At 38.4% G+C, this 19081-nt stretch overlaps 2 protein-coding genes across 3 annotated transcripts in view; one reads left to right on the top strand and one right to left on the bottom strand.

The window, feature by feature from the left end:
- USH2A (usherin) overlaps positions 1 to 6259 on the top strand; it is a 777251-nt gene extending 770992 nt beyond the window's left edge. The window contains exons 70-71 of the mRNA XM_022579226.3: positions 3607 to 3828; positions 5464 to 6259. Coding sequence (XP_022434934.3) covers positions 3607 to 3828; positions 5464 to 5553 — 312 coding nt within the window. The 3' untranslated portion in view covers positions 5554 to 6259. The remainder of the gene's footprint in view (positions 1 to 3606; positions 3829 to 5463) is intronic.
- KCTD3 (potassium channel tetramerization domain containing 3) overlaps positions 3630 to 19081 on the bottom strand; it is a 79907-nt gene continuing 64455 nt past the window's right edge. Inside the window, exons 9-12 of one of the 2 annotated variants that reach the window (XM_089906815.1) lie at positions 18938 to 19034; positions 15449 to 15633; positions 15231 to 15369; positions 3630 to 14491 (exon numbers count right to left, since the gene is read on the bottom strand). In XM_089906815.1, coding sequence (XP_089762941.1) covers positions 13930 to 14491; positions 15231 to 15369; positions 15449 to 15633; positions 18938 to 19034 — 983 coding nt within the window. In that variant the 3' untranslated portion in view covers positions 3630 to 13929. The remainder of the gene's footprint in view (positions 14492 to 15230; positions 15370 to 15448; positions 15634 to 18937; positions 19035 to 19081) is intronic. The other variant, XM_022579223.2, reaches the window with a different exon arrangement.

The following is a 19081-nucleotide window of genomic DNA, read 5'->3' as shown; positions in this document are numbered from 1 at the left end:
TTCATTGTCATTTGCCTCAAGGTATTTTTGAATTTTTTCTTTGTTTTCATTGTTGGCCCATTGGCTTTTTAATAGCATGTTGTTCAGTCTTCATGTAATTGTTTTTCTTCTTTCCTCATTTCTTTTTCTGTGGTTGATTTCTAGTTTCATGCCATTGTGGTCAGAAAAGATGCTTGAAATAATTTCTATACTCTTAAATTTGTTGACCGTTTTGTGCCCTTGTATGTGGTCAATCCTAGGCAGTGTTCCATGTGCACTTGAAAAGAATGTGTATTCTACTTTTTTAAGATGTAATGTCCTGAAAATATCAATTAAGTCTAACTGTTCTATTGTATCATTTCAGAGCTCCGTTGCCTTATTGATTTTCTGTCTAAAAATCTTTCCATTGATGTGAGTGAGGTGTTAAAAGTCTCCTACTATTATTGTATTCCCATCAGTTTCTCTCTTTATGTCTCTTAGTATTTGTTTTATGTATTTGGGTCCTCCTATACTGGGTGCATATATGTTGACAAGTGTAATATCCTCTTATATTGATCCCTTTACCATTATACAGTGTCCTTCTTTATCTTTCTTTTTAGACTTTGTTTTAATGTCTATTTTGTCTGATATGAGTATTGCGACCCCCACTTTCTTGTCATTTCTGTTTGCGTGAAATATCTTTTTGCATTCCTTCACTTTCCACCTGTGTGTGTCCTTTGCCCAAAAGTGGGTCTCTTGTAGGCAGCATATTGTAGGCTCTTGTTTTATATCCAGTCTGCTACTCTATGTCTTTTGATTGGAGCATTTTTTCCATTGACATTTAAGATAATTATTGATATTTTATTGCCATTTTAAACCTTGTTTTCCCATTGATATTGTATTTCTCTTTGTCTCTTTCTTTTTCTTTTGTTTTTCCTTTTGTGGTTTGATGATTTTCTTTTGTATTATTCTTGTGTTCTTTTTGGTTTTTGTGAATTAATTGTATGTTTTTTATTTCTAGTTACCTTGTTTTTCAAGTATATTAGCCTCTTCCTATACTGATTTTAGACTGGTAGTCATATAGTCTCAAACACATTCTGGAAAAAAAAATCTTCATTTTCATACTCTCCTCTCCCACATTTTATGATTTTGATGCCTTCTTTTACACCTTCATGTTCATCCTTTTTTCATCCTTTTGGTTATCATTGCTTTCACAGAAATTTTTTCTTTTAATATGTGTACTGGCTTATTTAAGTGATTTAGTTTCAAACAGATTTTCTGTTTCCTATAGATTCTTCTTTTCTATTTAGAGAAGACGTTTTGATATTTCCTTTAGAATAGGCTTAGTATTGCTGTATTTTTTTAGTTTTTGCTTGTTTGAGAAATTCTTTATCTCTACTTCTACTCCAAATGATAAGCTTGCAGGCTAGAGTATCCTAGGTTACGTATTTTTCCCTTTCAGGACTGAATATATCTTGCCACTCCCTTCTGGTCTGCAACATTTCTGTAGAGGAAGCAGCTGATAGCCTTATGGAGGTTTGCTTGTAATTAACTCTTTGTTTTTCTCTTGCACCTTTAGATATTTAGCAGGCCTCCTCTTTGCTCTGTGGTTGTCACTGCCCTGTCAGGGGCAGAGTCTGCTCCTGAGTTGTTGGAGTAGAAGCCCTCAGAATGGTTTCTGAGCTGCAGTGTGAGGTAGACGGGAGTGGAGTGCTCCCGCTGGGAGAGGGGCCACTGAGTCTTTCTTTGCGGGAGCTATCTACCAGGGAGTGTGCTCTGTGGTGTCACCTGTGCAGGCTCGTAAAGTACACTGTGGTTGGCACTGCCCTCGGCACCACCTCCACTGTGGGAATTCAGGCAGTTCTCCCTGTTGTCCCTCAGGCACTGTGTTCACAAAGCCACCAGCACAGATCCTTAGGTGCCGATCCATTGAAGTTGGGTACCAGGACCGCAGTAGTCACACACCTGGACCTGCCATGGGAGCTATGGAAGCATCCCAGACCCCAGCCCCGCCTCCAAGCACATTGACCACAAAGCCCACAGCTGCTGAGGCTGGACTTGTCTGAGCCATGGGAGCACCCACTGTCCTGCTGCCAGAACTCGTAGAGGCAGCAGGGAGAAAGAGGCTGTTATGGCAGGCTTCACCCCTCCCTTCACACGCCCTTTAGCAATGGCACTTTGCCTCTATGGCAGGCCCAGGCTTCTTCTGTGTACACCCCAGTTGTGGCCCATACCACACTCCAGCCCCTTCAGGCTGTCTCCATGCTGCCAACCCCAGTCCTCTCCCCAGGTCTGTCCTCTGAAGCCTGAGTTTCAGCACCCAGCCCTGCACATACCAGTAGGCATGCATCTTGGGCTGGGGATTGCCCCAAGGTAGCACCGATCCTCTGTGCCCATCTCTCTGTTCTGCCTGCTGCCAACCAGTTGTTGTACTCTCTTCCGAGCCTCTGAAGCTCCCTTTCTGTCCCAGCTGATCTCCCCACCAGTAAAGGTGCTTCCTAGGATGTAGGAACGTTTCCTCTTTCACAGCTCCCTCCTAGGGGCGCAGGTCCATCCCAATTTCCTTTTTTTCTTTTGCCCTACGCAGTTATGTGGAGTTCTTTCTTGCACTTCTGGGTGTCTGATATCTATTGCCCTAGTTCAGTAAGGTATTACATGAGCATTATTCTACATGTAGATGTATTTTTGATGTATTTGTGGGAGGAGGTGAGCTCCACGTCCTTCTATTCTGCCATCTTGATTCCTCCCTCCAAAGAATTTGTTTAAAAACGTTCCAAACGCTGATACCCCACTTTTGTTTTCAGTTTGACTCCGTGGCTGATGTATCTGATGTGTCAAGCAATGTTACCCTAAAAAGTTACACCATGCACTTTGAGGTACCTCTGTGTGCTGCATGAATGCACGATCTTTGCATGGTGTGTCGGTGGCACAGTGAAAAGCAGAACACTTCACTGATTGGTTAAATCAGCTAAACCAGAACCCTCAGATGTTTAGAGCAGCTACACTTCCTAATGGCACATTCTAGATCCTAATCATAGAGTGCCTTTGTCTTTCTGATGTCTTTGTGTGTCCTCTTTATTTTGGAGGCTGGAATCCTATAACAAGGGGAACAATGTGGAATGAGAAAAGAGGGAGGGAGGAGTCAGGTTCCCTACATAAATCCAGGAATTTTAAAGTGAAATACAATTGTGCTCACTTAGTGACTGACCATGAGAGAACACTGCTAATTTTGCTCTGGGGAAGGGCTGTTCTCAAGAAGGAGGCTCTGTGCTGACACCCATGAAGAGACTACCTTGCTAACCCGACCCCTCACCCTACTGCTTTGCGATGCAGCAGCCCTAGTCCACAGGGATAATAGCCAAAGCACCAGTATGTGAACTCTTGGGGCACTAAGAATGCTGGCCATCTAACGTGGCCATCAGCTTATTATCTCACCTTTACCAAGAATCCAGGGGCCACAGGATTCCAGATGAGCTAAGTTCCATAGGAGGAGATGGGGACAGCACTCCCTTCATTGATGATCTAAGTTCCATAGGAGGAGATGGGGACAGCGCTCCCTTCATTGATGACATGTGACACATGATTTTCTATCCTACTTCAAGACTATTTTCTTTAGACCTTAGTCACCAACAGTAACTTTTTTTTCAGGGCTTAGCTGATACCAAAATCCCCCGGTCTGGGACACCTGTGAGTATTAGGAGCAACCGGAGCCTGTCTGTACTGCGCATCCCAAGTCAGAGCCAAGTCAGCCAGACCTATTCCCAAGGCTCTCTCCACCGTAGTGTCAGTCAGCTCATAGACATTCAAGACAAGAAGGTCTTGATTGACGACTCGCTGTGGGAAACCATCATGGGCCATGATAGCGGACTGGTGAGTCAATTTCCTCATCCAGAGCCTTTGCTAAACATTCCAGAAGTATATTGATAAAGAGATGGCATGGAGTTTCCTGTACCTCATTGAAGGATGGCCGCACGGCACTCAGTGCATCCCTCTGACCATTTACCCAATTATTTTGCAACAACTTGTTTACCTGCTTGATGATCAGGGTAGAAATTTTGTCTTGTTCTTCTGGCACACAACAGATGCTCAAAAAATAAACTCATGCATAAGTGAATAGACAAACAGGCTCTACTTCATTATCTTGGGCAGAACATGACTGAAAACGTTGGAACTGGCCTAAAAGAGGCACAAAGTACAAGCACCTGTTTTACTAAAGGGAAAAAAAAAAAGAAAAAAAAGAAAAGGAAGTGTGTTTTCCTTCTGGTTTATGGTTAGAGGAGAAAAAGAGTCTCTCAATAGGATCAATAGTTTCTTTCCAAGAAACTCAGAATATTATGATAAATAAGGGCATTACAATTTATGAACTTTGTTTTTCATAATTTCAGTCCGGGGGTACAAAAGAGTTAACGTCGTCATTATGTAATATTTATTTTGAGCCCCTAGTGGCTGAAATGAATAAAGTCCTAGAGTTTTTAGCAACCATCACACTTCATTGTGCCAACTACCTACATGTCTGAGGGAGTACCATTCCTTTGGAATAGTTGGATAATAAATAGATGGCCAACTAAGAACTTAGCCCCTCTGCTTACTCCTCTGAGCCAGAAGTCGTCACCTCCATTTCTTTCAACTGTCTGCTTCTGCATTTGGACTCTCACTCATCTCTCTCTCTCCCACTTCTCACTTTTCCTTCACTGAAAAGTTGATGACTTCCATGAAACCTTTCTTAACTAATGGCAAAGAATAAAGCAAGTTTCCTGGCTCCAGGTTCCAATCACAACAAAAACTAAAATTTACAGTCCTTCTGGTTTGCTTAGAATGATGATAAATAATAAGCATTTAAAAATCATGGGGCTGTTTGAAGTTGTTACAACTATTGAATTCCATGATTCCATTTTGGATCTAAAGTTTCTAAATATCAGGAATAATTATATTAGGTTGAAACATAAATAATTGTTAATTGCTCATATTTGACATGCAAAATGGCAGTTTCATATAGTTCAACATAATACATTGAGGGCTTAGATGAATGTGTGCCCTTACCCAAGAACACACAGCTAGTAATTTTTTTGTGGAATTGGGATCTTAGAAACATTGATTACACTGCCCCCATTCTTCACTATTATACTATATTGCCATTTTGCTTACTTTTGACCATACTGGTAATAGGCAGTATGCAAAGTGATTCAGTGAAAGCTTTTCAAGATGCCCATACTCGGCAAACTATCTGTTCATTATAACATTATAATCAATATTACTAGCCCTATATAATAAATATAAAATACAGTAAGAGAGTGAGACACAATGGAGCATAACAGCTTGCATTCTGGCTCTTCTGTTTAATTTTGAATGAAATCATATAAAACGTCCCCACTTTACAGATGAGGGAACTGAGGCTTGAAAGGTTAAGATATGGTACAATGTAACGCTCAAATGATATATTAATACATTTTGCATAAGACTATTGCCAGCAACATCCTAACCAGTGATGATTGGTGTCTTTTTCAGTATGCGGATGAAGAGGACCTGATGAATGCTATCAAGGGTTTCAGCTCTATGACTAAGGAACACACCACATTCACCGACACCCACCTGTAAAGGATGGAAACCTGTAAGATATAAAGCTGGATGAGGGCTCCACACCCCATCCCCACTGAGTTATCACACATCACAAATGCTAAAAAGCCATTGCTTGTTATCCTATAATCCTTGAAAGAAATGAGGAGTGTTTTTGAAATTGTTCCTCCCTAGTAGAGGTCTAAGAACTGTTATTTTTCTGGCTGTCTGAAATGTGGGGTTTCTGAAATTTTATGTCCGTATGAAAATACTTATTTTGCTCTCCTTATTTTGTGGAAGCTAAATAAGCATATAACTTTTACTTGGCTCATCTGGCAGTGACGCCATTGCTTACATGAATCATCAGTGGCAATTTCGAGTTGGCCCACAGTTGCTACTGGTAAATGAAGTTACTAATTTAAAAACTCAGGATTCTTCTGAGGGGATGTCATTGCTGCTTCTTTGAGCAGCACAGCACTGCTTCTGCTTTCATTCCCCTATTTCCATGAAAGTTGACATGATCCTGTGAGGAACAGTTCTAATAAGAGCTGCAAAATCAAGTCCCAATTTCAGATCAAGCTGAAACACATAAGAGAAGAACAAACTCTGCATTGAGGCTACACATTTGGCTGTAGGTTCTATTTGATTACAATGTTTAGGGATAAATATTTACCAAACCACATAAACTTGTAAATCAATGTCCGTTCTTACATTTATGAATCTTCTAAAAAACTAAGGAATAAACAGCTAATTTATAGATTTCAAGGAGAAAAATGAAGGGGTTTGATAGATATTTTACATAGTTTTGAAACTCTAATCAGTACTTTACATAAAATTCTCTCAATTCACTGAATACCCAGGACTATTGATATCTTCAACTTGGCACATTTCACATGGAAACTACTGTTTTATTTGCATTTTTTAACTAGCCTACGTGAAATTAAAAAAGGAAAAATTTTGTGTTCCTTCCAGCCTTGAAATTATAAAATTAACATTTATATGTAAATGCAGGATTACATATATGAATATATATCATATACCTGTACTATATCCCTTCGTTTCAGAAAACTGCTAGAATCACTAAGCACAGACGATATTTAACAGTACCAATTTCCATGGGTCCAAAGTTTTTGCTATTTACTCTATTTGGATTATAGAGCTATTGGTAAGTCCTACATCAAGAAGCATTTTTTTTCCCCAAGTCAACATAAAATGAAATGTATTTAAGTTTGTGCTTTGGGGAAAACAATGGAAGAAAACCCCTTCTTCATTCCTAAAGGTCTTAATGACTCCGGGAAGTTATTTTGAGTATGTATGTCTAAAACACAACTGTCGGACATATTTTGTGAATTACATTCAGAAATAGGTGGATTTCCCCAAAGCTGAGATGGCAAAAACTTGTAAAACAAGGAATAACCTTACTTACTCTGCCTGAAAATGATGAATTACCCTAAATGTCCAACAGTCAGAGATCATGAACTTTGGGGGTACTGAGACTTTATCCAAATCTGGAGAAGAGCAGCTCCTCAGAATGACCAACTCCTGGACAAGCCTTGCCAACCTTAAGTGTCAACAGCACAGACCAGCATTAAGCAGAAGTTCTGCCCCCTTGTTAGAAATGCGACAAGCCAACGAATCTGAAATAATTGTGCACATTTGGCAGTGGATGTTCAAATTATATTTTTTCCTCGCCAAAAGTTTTATACTTTGAAATGGAAACAGGATTGGCTAATTTCGTTTACAGGTTTTAATTCCCACTTGCTGATTCAGTCTTAGCTATTTAGAGCTGGCATAGATGAGCCTTGACCAACCAAGGCTGAGTTTCTGACGCATGTGAGCTACTTAAGGTATATACAGAAAAGTGTTCCTTCCCAGTCCTGTGCTTGCATCCTTATCCTTGGTCTACTCCTCTGCAAATATGATGGGCTGGTCATGGGTGGATTCAGGAGAATGAGCACATCCTCACTGTTGAAAAATTAACTAGACACTATTATCACATTCTAAAGCTTCAAAGGAACATAAAAAAGAAAATTGCAGGGGGGTTTATCTTAAGTTTTCTCTACTTAATCACCTGTTTAGACATCTGGTTATTACATGAATTCGTTTAGCTGAATCATTTACATTTTGATCCCATGGCTCAGAGTGGACAGAAGCCTGCACAGCTTCCACCCACAACATCACCCTTGTAACACTCTGAACTCTACTTGTATTTACTTCAGAGAAGCCCAAGATGTTGTCTTGCTACTTTAAGTGGTAATGTGTGCCAAGCCCCTGTTCAACAGTTGGACTCACCCCTGGAGATTCTGATTCAATTGGTCTCGGGTGGTGCTGAGGCATCAGTACCTTTAAAAGCTTTCAGATATTCCTAATGTTGAGAACCAGTTATGTAAAGAACCTGGAAAAATACATGCTGTGCACAGGGACTCCAGTACTGGCCCACTTCTCCTTTACAGAGACTACAACAGGTGGCTCTCTCTAAATCTGACTCATGTCCCCTCACTTGAAGAGGCCACATACTCAGCTTAAATTTTAAGAACTGCTTTGTTATGCCTGATATTAACTGTTTGATAAGAGTACACACCTATGCTTTTATAAGCTCTACCAAGAATTGTATTTATAGATGATCTATTGCCATTTCTACTAAATGGAAAACCTAAATATGAATCTGTTATGGTACCTTATGCTGATCTAAAAACCATGTTGGCATCAATATAATTCAATCTGAACAACCTGTAAATAAAACATAGGCCAGGTGGAATAATTCAGTGAGAAGGAATTAATTATGTCACACATGAATAGTTTATTTCCAATGCACAAATATCATGTAAATTAATCTAAAGATGGTTTGCTTAATAAATATTTAAATGTGAGCCGTTTGATTTAATATATTTATGATAAAATACTAACAGCTCTGAATTGTATTTACAGTTTACACATAAATGATAAAGGTGAGCCCATTTAAGAAAAAAGGATGTTCTGAATAATCTCTCAACCATTGATGAATTAGATGAACGTTAGAATCAACTGTTAACACTTTTTTTCAAAACATGAGTCCCAACCACCAGAGATTCAAATTTAGCAGGTAATCTCAGGTGACTCTGATATAGAAGCCTGGATGAGAAAGCCAGGAAAAGACCATAGGCTACTGAAACAGATGTGGGTTCACAAGGTGGCTCAGGAGCTAAGGAGACTTATGGTGAAATTATTTATCCTCAGTGGGTCTTGGTGATCTCATTTTGAATGAGGATAACAATACTTATCCTAGTGATATGAAAATACTTGAGTGTTGTTTTGAAGTAATTTCAGAATTCCTGGAAAAACTTTTCATCATGAGAATTATAATTCTGTTGTTTTTCATCAATCACACGAAGTATATACATATTTCATTTTTTTTTCTCAATGTATTTGTTTTTTGAAGTTTTTCCTTGTAGTTGATTTCTAATCTTATAGTGTTGTGGTCAGAAAAGATACTTATGATTTCAATTTTCTTAAACTTACCGAGGCTTGCTTTGTGGCCCAGCATGTGATCCATCCTGGAGAATGTTCCATGTGCACTTGAGAAGAATGTGTATTCTGCTGTTTTTGGATGGAATGCTCTATAAATATCAGTTAAGTCCATCTGGTCTAATGCATCATTTAAGGCCTGTGTTTCTTATTGCTTTTCTGTCTGGATGATTTGTCCATTTAGGTAAGTGGGGTGTTCAATTCCCCCTGTATTATTGTGTTACTGTCGATTTCTCCTTTTATGTTTGTTAACATTTGCCCCATATATTGAAGGGCTCCTGTGTTGGGTGCACATATATTTACAATTGTTGTGTCTTCTTGGAATCATCCCTTGATCATTATGTAGTGTCCTTGGTTGTCTCTTTTAACAGTCTTTATTTTAAAGTCTATTTTTCTGATATGACTATTGCTACTCCTGCTTTCTTTTGATTTCCATTTGCATGGAATACCTTTTTCCAACCCCTCACTTTCAGTCTATGTGTCTCTAGATCTGAAGTGGGTCTCTTGTAGACAGCATATATACAGGTCTTGTGTTTGCATCCATTCAGCCAGTCTATGTCTTTTGGTTGGAGCATCTACTCCATTTATATTTAAGGTAATTTTCTATATGTATATTCTTATTGCCATTTTGTTAATTGTTTTGGACTTGTTTTTGTAGATCTTTTTTCTTCCTTTCCTCTTTTGTCTTCTTGTGATTTAATGACTATCTTAAGTGTTGTGTTTGGATTTCTTTTTCATGTGTATATTATAGATTTTTCTTTGGTGGTTACCATGAGGTTTTGATATAGCAGTTTATATATATGTACATGATTGTTTTAAGCTGCTTATCTCTTAATTTCAAATGCATTGCCAGTATCCTGCACTTGTACTCTCCTTCTCTCACGATTACTGGTTTTGATGTTATATCTGTGTGTGAGTGATTTCCTACCTTTACTATATTTTTGCCTTTACCGGTGAGCTTTCCCACTTCATAATTTTCTTGTTTCTAGTTGTGGCCTTTTCTTTTCCACTTACAGAAGTTCCTTTAGCATTTGTTGTAAAGCTGGTTTGGTGGTGCTGAATTCTTTTAGCTTTTGCTTGTCTGTAAAGCTTTTTATTTCTCTGTCAAATATGAAGAAGAGCATTGCTGGGTATTCTTGGTTGTAGGTTTTCCCCTTTCATCACTTTAAATATATTGTACCTTCTGGCCTGCAGACTTCCCACTGAAAAATCAGTTGATAGTCTTATGATGATTCCCTTGTGTGTTATTTGTTGCTTTTCCTTTGTTGCTTTTAATATTTTTTTTTTTGTCTTTCAGTTTTATCAGTTACTATGTGTCTCGGCATGTTCCTCCTTGGGTATCCTTTATGGCACCCTCTGTGCTGGGTGACTGTTTCCTTTCCTGTGTTAGGGAAGTTTTCAGCTATTATCTCTTCAAATATTTTCTCAGGCCCTTTCCCTCTTCTCCTTCTGGGACCCCTATAATGCAAATATTGGTGCATTTAATGTTGTCCCAGAGGTCCCTTAGACTGTCCTCTTTTCATTGTTATTCTGTTCCACGGCAGTGATTTCCATCATTCTGCCTTCCAGCTCACTTATCCGTTCTTCTGTCTCATTTATTCTATTGATTCCTTCTAGTCCATCTGTTTATTCTTTAGATTTTTCTAGCTCTTTGTTAAACATTTCTTGTGTCTTCTCGGTCTGTGCCTCCATTCTTTTCCTGAGTTCCTGGATCTTTACAATCATTACTCTGAACTCTTTCTCAGGTAGATTGCCTATCTCCACTCAGTTGTTCTTCAGAGGTTTTATCTTGTTCCTTCATCTGGTACATATTCCTTTGCTGTCTCATTTTGTTTAAATTTCTGTTTGTATTTTTACGTATGTACTAGCTTAGTTATGTTTCTCTATCTTGGAGAAGTGGCCCCCTGTAGGGGATGTCCTACGTGTCCCAGCAGTACACTCTCCTCTTGCCATCCAAGGGCCAGGGGCTAGTTGGTCCCAGGGTAGGTTCTCATCTGTGCTGTGGACTCAGTCCTACAGGCTGCAAGACTGTAGTTTCCTTGCTTCTGGTGTCTGCTCCCTAGTGGATGAGAATGGTAGAGAGGTTTGTGCAGGCTTCCTGGTGGGAAGGGCTGGTGCCTCCCCACTGGTGAGTGGAGCTGGGTCTTGGCCCTCTGGTGGGCTAAACCCTGTCAAGCGGTGTGTCTAGAGGTGGCTGTGAGTCCAGAAGTCTTTAGGCAACCCTGCTGATAGGTGGGGCTGTTTCCCACCCTGTTGGTTGTTTGGCCTGAGGCATCCCAGCACTGGAGCTTACAGGCTGTTGGGTGGGGCAGGGTCTTGGTGCCAAGGACTCGAAATGTCTGACTCCGTCCAGAGTTTACACAGGTCCCCACATCTGCCACCAGCTTTTATGCCCCCCAAGAGCCACAGCTGCCCCTGCCTCCCCAGGAGATGCTCCAAGACTAGCAGGTAGGTCTGGCCCAGGTTCCTACGGAGTCACGGCTTTTGCCCTGGGACCTGGTGAGTGTGGGACCTTGTGTGCACCCTCCAAGAGTGGAGTGCCTATTTCCCCCAGTCCTGTGGAGCTCCTGCAATCAAGCCCCACAGGCCTTCAAAGGCAAGTGCTCTAGAGGTTCCTCCTCCCAATAACTGATCCCTAGGCTGGGGAGCCTGGCGTGGGGCTCAGAGCTCTCATTCCTGCAGGAGAAGTTCTGTGATATAATTATCCTCCAGTTTGTGGGTTGTCCACTGGGTGGTATGGGATTTGATTATACTGTGAGTGCACCCCTCCTACTGTCTCATGATTTCTTCTTTATGTCTGGATGTAGAATTCTGGGGGGGGGTTGGGGGGAGATTCTAGTTTTTACTGATGTTTTTTCAGCAATTAGTTGTGATTTTGGTGTGCCCAGGAGGTGAGGGTGAGCTAAAGGTCCTCCAACTCCACCATCTCGTCTGAAATTCTCTGTTCACGGTTCTGGAGGCTGTAAGTCTGAAATCGAGGTGCTGTCAGGGTTGGTTTCTGGTGAGAGTGCTCTTGTAGGTGGCCATCTTCTGAGTCCTCACATGGCCTTTCTTCTAAAATCTGCCTCTTCTTCCTTACAATGATGGACAGTGTTAAAGATGTTCCTGCTCTCGAAAGAAGTTCACAGCACAGATGAGGAAGAGAGGAGGTTGTGGCGTGCAGGTGGCTGTGGAGGTTTTTTTCCCCTTTCAGTCTCAAAAACTCTAATAAGGTAATTATCCCTGCTATGCCTAAGTTTTTTCATTATAATCTGCTCAAGGTTACAAGTTAAGTGCCAGAGTAGACTCAAGTTCCTGCTATAACATCAAGGTTCAAGCTCTTGTTAAGTGAATGAGAAAAGATTTGTAGTATAATGCACATATAGTACGGAACAATGGTATAGTGAATTGCCTTTTTATAAGATTTTACTACATAATTCTTTTAAAAAAACTTCCAGTGGCCTTTTACTCTTGGAAAAGATTGGGTAAAAACACTCAATTTGTAAAATTTTACTTGCCCACCTAACTTTAACATGAGTATCATAATGAGAAAGAAGGGTGTAAGAGATAATTACAATCCTTAGTAATAATGAAATTATGCTTTGCCTAACAATATTTCCCCTCATTGGTAATACAAGTTAGTTTTCATACATATAAATTGCTCCCTCTCCCCTTCCCTTTTATTATGGGAAAAAACAAAGACATGAACAAACTCATGGTAGGTGCACTTTAAACAGGATAACTGTTCCTTGAATAACTTGAAAACACAGTCTTAATCACTTTTATTTGACTTAATTGACAAATACAAGAGAATGGCTGTGAAACCACTGGCAATATAGGAAACTTCATTTATTTTGACTTGATCCACTTATATTTCTCAGAATGGGAATATATACATTATTCACCAATAAATGCTTAATGCTTTAAATTTACAATTACCTTATTTGCAGAAACTTGGAAATCATTCCAATTAAATGGAAAAAAATACAAAAATTTTTTTGTTCTTATAATTCAAAATATATTTAAAATATTTCTACAGCAGCCAAAACCTTTAACCAAAAAATTCAGAACTGCAGTCTCAAGCTTAACAAAATGGCCACATTCTAATTTAATTATCTTGATTATTAACACAGGAAAAAAATATCGTGGCTCCTAAAACAAGGCTGACTAGCAACTGGTACAGTTTTCCTTTGTGGTCACTCAAAGCTGTCTGTCTTTATTATTTTTACTTCATCTGTTCAAACACAGACAATTGCTCCAACTTTAAAGAAAGTTTAAACTTTTGACCAATTTAATATTTAATATTGGTGATGCTTGCTAAGATTTAAGAACTCCAACAATGAGAATCAATTAAAGTAAAATTATCCTAAAGGACTTCCTACTACACAGCGTAATCTGGTATTCAATAGTGTTTTTGAATTACATATTTTTTCACAAACATAGCACCTCATTAAATACCTGGTAAACCACTTTGCAATCACAATAAGGGTTGGGAGACTAAGCTCCAAAGAGAATTATGTAATTCACTTAATAATATAACATTGCAAGACAAATCTCAGGCATAATCAACATTAGGAATGCAGTCTGTTGGTTCCCACACTCTAAGGGGATGCTCATCTATATGGGCACCATCTTATTAAGACATGGTACTATGCTTCCAAAATCCACAGAGTAAACACTGAAGTAAACACTGAAGTAGACTCCTGCTTTACAAATGATCTACTAAATGTGCCTGTAAAACTAAAAAAAATTTCCAAAAGATCTGAAGAGATGATATGGTTATTTTATCTCCTTACCCCAGGTAATTCTGTCAAAAAGATACTGAATGAAGTCCAATCTTAATTTGTAAAGTTTTGGTGTAAAAGCTAATGTGTTGAACTCCAGTAAAGTTTAACTCTCATCTGAATTAATGAAACTACTCATTTTGCTGAGTTTTCACAAGCTGTACTCTTGACCTGAAGAATCACTTTTTTTGTGCCGAGGAGATGGAGTAGTCTTCGTAGGAGATGGGGATGCAGTACCAGGTGAGTCAGTTCCTCCATCAGAGGTACTTGGTGATGATGCCAGGTGGGGGACTTTCTTTCTTCCAAGGAATCCTCCTCCTTCAAATCCTCCTTTCTTCCGTAACTCCACTTTATTTTCATTTTCATCTTCTGATGACCTTTTCTTGGATTCTAGAAAACCTTCAGCTATTTTATGCACCTCCACTCCACTATCTGATTCTCTCAAACTTTTAACTTCGGTTCCAGGAGACTTTCTCTCATACACATTACATTCCCCTGTTGCCCGCTTCACTTCAGCTTGTACTGGACCCAAGTTACCATCTTCAGGGACAGCTCTTTCTACATTTCTGTTCAAGTTCACAGTCTGGAAGTCCCTGTAACTGTGAAAGCTCTCAGTCCTCCTTGCTCTTGCTAACAAGGGACTTTCTCTGTAAGGCCTCATGGAACCGTAAGTAGCTGCTTCATGGATGGTTTCATGGTGCTGGAGCTGAAGACTGAAATACAGTTAATTACAGCTCACATTTCTTTCTGGGATTTTTCAGGGGCACATCTCATTAATTAAACTACCAGTTAAAACATATAAATTTTATAATGAATACTATATCCTTATTTACATATATAAAAATGTATTTTAAGCATGCTATACTGTATGTGTGTGTACAAAATTAACAATGCAAATAATACACCATACATATATATTCGCAATGACGCTAGATTTTTGAATAGCTGAAAAAAACCTAGGGAGAACACCTTTAAAACCAATGTGGAACCAACAGTTTCAGTATTTGGCCCTTAATTCAGATTTTGGAATTTTTTAAAAATATGGTTAACTAAAACAATATACTAAGGCATTATGTACTTTTAATACAATGACAAAGTAAGATTAGACAAGATAATGTAATCATTTTTATTAATATGTCCCTAGGCAATAGGAACACCAGTCCCACATACCATCTAACGGGACATGTGATTTTTCTAATTTCCTTTGAATGAATTCTTGATCACATAATAATTCAAATTGGCAGCAATTCACAAAATAAGTAAAAGGGCCAAAAATGGTTTTTTTATGAAAAGAAACATGCATATAGATGAGGAATTTAGTAAAAAAAAATTAAAAAGCAACATAAAGTATGAATTTAAAATGTACTTTGAAAAATTTGGCTTTAAAGAACTATGTGGTTACAATAGCTCAGCCAATTTTCCCAAAGCAATCAATTCAGCTCTTTAACCTACCTAGAATTTGATTCACGAAGACGGCTATGCTGAACCACAGAAGTTGCTGGACTGATATTAGGAGTAGCGCAGCGAGATGTGCTCAGATCACACTGATCCAGTAATTTGAGTAGCTCCTCTTCAGTCGGACCACCTACATCTTAGGAAAATATACATCACTATAATCACTTATGTCAAAAGCCTACTCTGTGCCAAACGCCTTTCCATATGGAACCTACCCTTATCCTCACTTTTGTTAACCATATCCATGGCAGTGGTCAGATCCCACATCTGAATGCTGCCATTCGTGTGGCCCGTGAACAAGTAGCGCCTTGGCCTTGAGCCCATCCTACTGGAGCCCTCACATTCTCTCACTGTAAATGAGGATATTGTAGTACAGTCAACAGCTTGGATCTCACAGATTCTGCAAAAGATATGGTACAGTTGTAAACCATGAGGAACAAATTACATTTTATAATTCAGATTTTTAAATTAATTGTCTCTTTGCAAAGTTACAGTTGACTCTTCCACACATATAAACAGATTTAAAGGAGTCAAAGAGAGTCAACAGGAATAAAATTCAAGCCTTGTATTCTCCAATATATTAATACTCAACTTTTTCAAAGCATTTTTTATAGCTATCTTCATTGATTTTCATAAAAGAACCTGACAAAGAGCAATTATCCACATTTGACAAATGAGGAGACCAAGCAATGATGTCAGTAAATGATGTCCCAAAGCCATAGAAGGGTTAACAGAATTGTACTTGATTGAAACATTTATCCCAGCCTACTTCAAAACAAAGTTGAGGAGGCTTATTTAAAAAAAAAAAAAAAAGATTAACAATTAGTGCCAGGCAAATGCAAGGTCCGAAAATAAAGGAGGAAGAGGAAAAACAACTCTCATTAATGTGAAAAACACAGGAACAGAATATGAAGCTTAGCTGAGCTTCCTAGCAGGCAGGGAAAAGGATGGTGGAGGGTAAGGGGGGAGTTCATTCCTGCAATGCCCACATATAGCGAGTGACAGAGCCCATCCCAGTCTCATTCCCAATCTCAAGGCAAAAGCTAGTATTTCACCATTGAGTATGAGGTTTGCTACAATTACTTTTGCAGATATTATTTAACAGATTAATGAATCTGCCCTTTATTAAGTGCTAGGATTCTTCTTTAAAAATCATAAATGGTTGCTGAACTGTCAAATGTTTTTTCTGTGTTTATCAAGATGATCACTTTTCTATTTTTGTTAATGTAGTTAATTATTTTTCAATAATATCTGTGAATTGACAAAACATTTTTAAAAATCTAGATTCCTGTTTCTGTTTAAAACTACAGTCAGCCCTCCATAATGTGGAACCCACAGACACAGAGGGCTGACTGTACTACACCAGTTTATATAAGGGACTTAAGTATCAGGGGATTGTGGTATCCACCTGCAGGGGGAAGTCCTGGATAAAGATGTCCCCCTGTAAATAATAATTAAGAAAACAGTTGCGACAGCCTCATGCAAATCAATGACGGTAAAACATGCCCTCACATCATACACAAAAATAAACTCAAAATGGCTTAAAGACCTTAAAAATAAGACATGATACCATCACATTCCTAGAAGAGAACACAGGCTAATAAGCATTCTCTAGCATAATTCGTACCAATGTTTTCTGAAGTCAGTCTCCCAAGGCAAATAGAAATAAAAGCAAAAATAAATAAACGGGATCTAATCAAACTTACAAGCTTTAGTACAGTAAACCATAAACAAAATGAAAACACAACCTACAGACTGGGAGAAAACATTTGCAAATGATGCGACCAACAAGGGCTTAATTTCCAAAATATACAAACAGCTCATACAACTTAATACAAAAAAACAACCCAATCAAAAAATGGTCAGAAGACCAAAAAGGGAACCCTCCTACACTGATGGCAGGAATGTAAATTGGTACAGCTACTATGGAGAACAGTATGGAGGTTCCTTAAACTAAAAACAGAGTTGCCATATGATCCAGCAATCCTACTCCTGGGCACATATCCAGACAAAACTCTAATTCGAAAAGATACAAGCAGCTCTATTTCACAGCATCACTATTCACAATAGCCAAGACATGGAAACAACCTAAATGTCCATCGACAGTTGAATGGATAAAGAAGATACCTGTATACAATGGAATACTACTCAGCCATAAAAAGAAGAATGAAATAATGCCATTTGTACCAACATGGGTGGACACAGAGATTATCATACTAAGTGAAGTCAAAGAAAAAATCTCATGTATCACTTTTATGTGGAATCTAAAATATGACACAAATGAACTTATTTATGAACTAGGCACAGAGAACAGACTTGTGGTTGCCAAGGGAGAGGAGGGATGGATTGGGAGTTTGGGATTAGCAGATGCAAACTATTATATATAGGGTGGATAAACAAGGTCCCACTGTAGAGCACAGGGAACTATATTCAGTATCCTGTGACAAACCACAGTGGAAAAGAATATGAAAAAGAATATAAGGGCCTGGATTTTAAATGAGAGAAAAAAACATTTCCAACCAGGCTCCTTGGCTTATACTATCTTTACAACTATAGCTTTTCCTCTGGAATCATGAAAACTATATAAAACTTGTTTTATCATGCATAATTTATAGTTGATTACAACACACTGCTATTGTTGGAAGGGACAGAACAATACTTAGGGACAGAACAACACTGGACAGGACATGAGCACTGAAGAAGAATCTGAAAGACTACATTGTTAGAGAACGCTGTTATAACAGCAGCTTCAAACCATTTGGCAGCTTCTTCACCCAACATGTACACCAACACTAAAGCGCAGGGACGCATTTCTCCAGATAAAAATTTGGCCTGTAACTACACTGTAGGTTCCTAATAACATTTTCTTAAAAAAAAAAAAGTTTAGAACACAAAAATCATTTTCTGGAATCAATTCATTTAACAATCACTGATGACTACATGCAATGAACTTTGATGGAAAGAAAATTTATCATCTCAAAGACTTTATCATTAAAATATTAAGAAATCAGCGATCACATGCTGAAGATAATAGAGAAATTATTTAAAATGTCACTAGCATTAGTAACATTAATATAAAAATTTGTAACCTACTTAGTAACTACTAATAGGAATTTTACTTTTTTCACTTCCTTGACATGCAAAAAATTTTGTTCTTAAAGAGGAGAAATGTTACAGCACAATATGTTTGAGGCTGTAAATAATAATTTTACGTGAAGTAAGATTTTAGTCAAATGAAAAAGAGGAAACTAACTCCTATTGAGCATCAATTATAGTCAGGGACTATGCAAGGTATTTTGCATGTTTTTCACTCAGTGAAATCTCGGCAAGGTCGTTAAACTTTAAAAGAAACTGAGGCTCACAGAAACAAAGTAAGTTAAGTTGAATTTACATAGCTAGTAAGAGGAAGTGCCGGAATTAGAATTTCACTTGTCTACCATCCAGTTCACTGTGTATCTGTTCTACTATCATATCACTAGTTCTTCCTGAAAGTCCACAGCAGTGAAAATCATAAGTAGATTGTAGAGAATAAGCACTAAGTATACTGTATTAACTTTTAAGTTAAAATGACCACAAGATAAAGAATAGACATCTCTCTCAAAGATCTGTTTCTGATACCACTATTTATCAGTGTCAAATGACTTAACGTGTTTTGCAAGACAAATGTGACTTCTGAATATAATATCTTTACAGTAAAGTGTTACCTCTTCCCAGTAGATGAGAGTCTTACAAACAGTTTGTTAGTGATGGGAACAACTTTCTGGATAAACACCTGTTGATCATCTCGCTCTCCAAAAGGCCCTTGGGTCAGAAAACAAAATGGCAAAAATTAATTAAAATTTAACAGG

This window comes from Delphinapterus leucas, chromosome 1 (genome assembly GCF_059928025.1).
Source record: "Delphinapterus leucas isolate spDelLeu-1000000601 "Yukka" chromosome 1, BTC_Dleu_Yukka2, whole genome shotgun sequence".
In the NCBI taxonomy this organism is placed as follows: Eukaryota; Metazoa; Chordata; class Mammalia; order Artiodactyla; family Monodontidae; genus Delphinapterus; species Delphinapterus leucas.
Note: the sequence above shows the minus strand (reverse complement) of the source record. Positions and strands in the feature narration are given on the sequence as shown.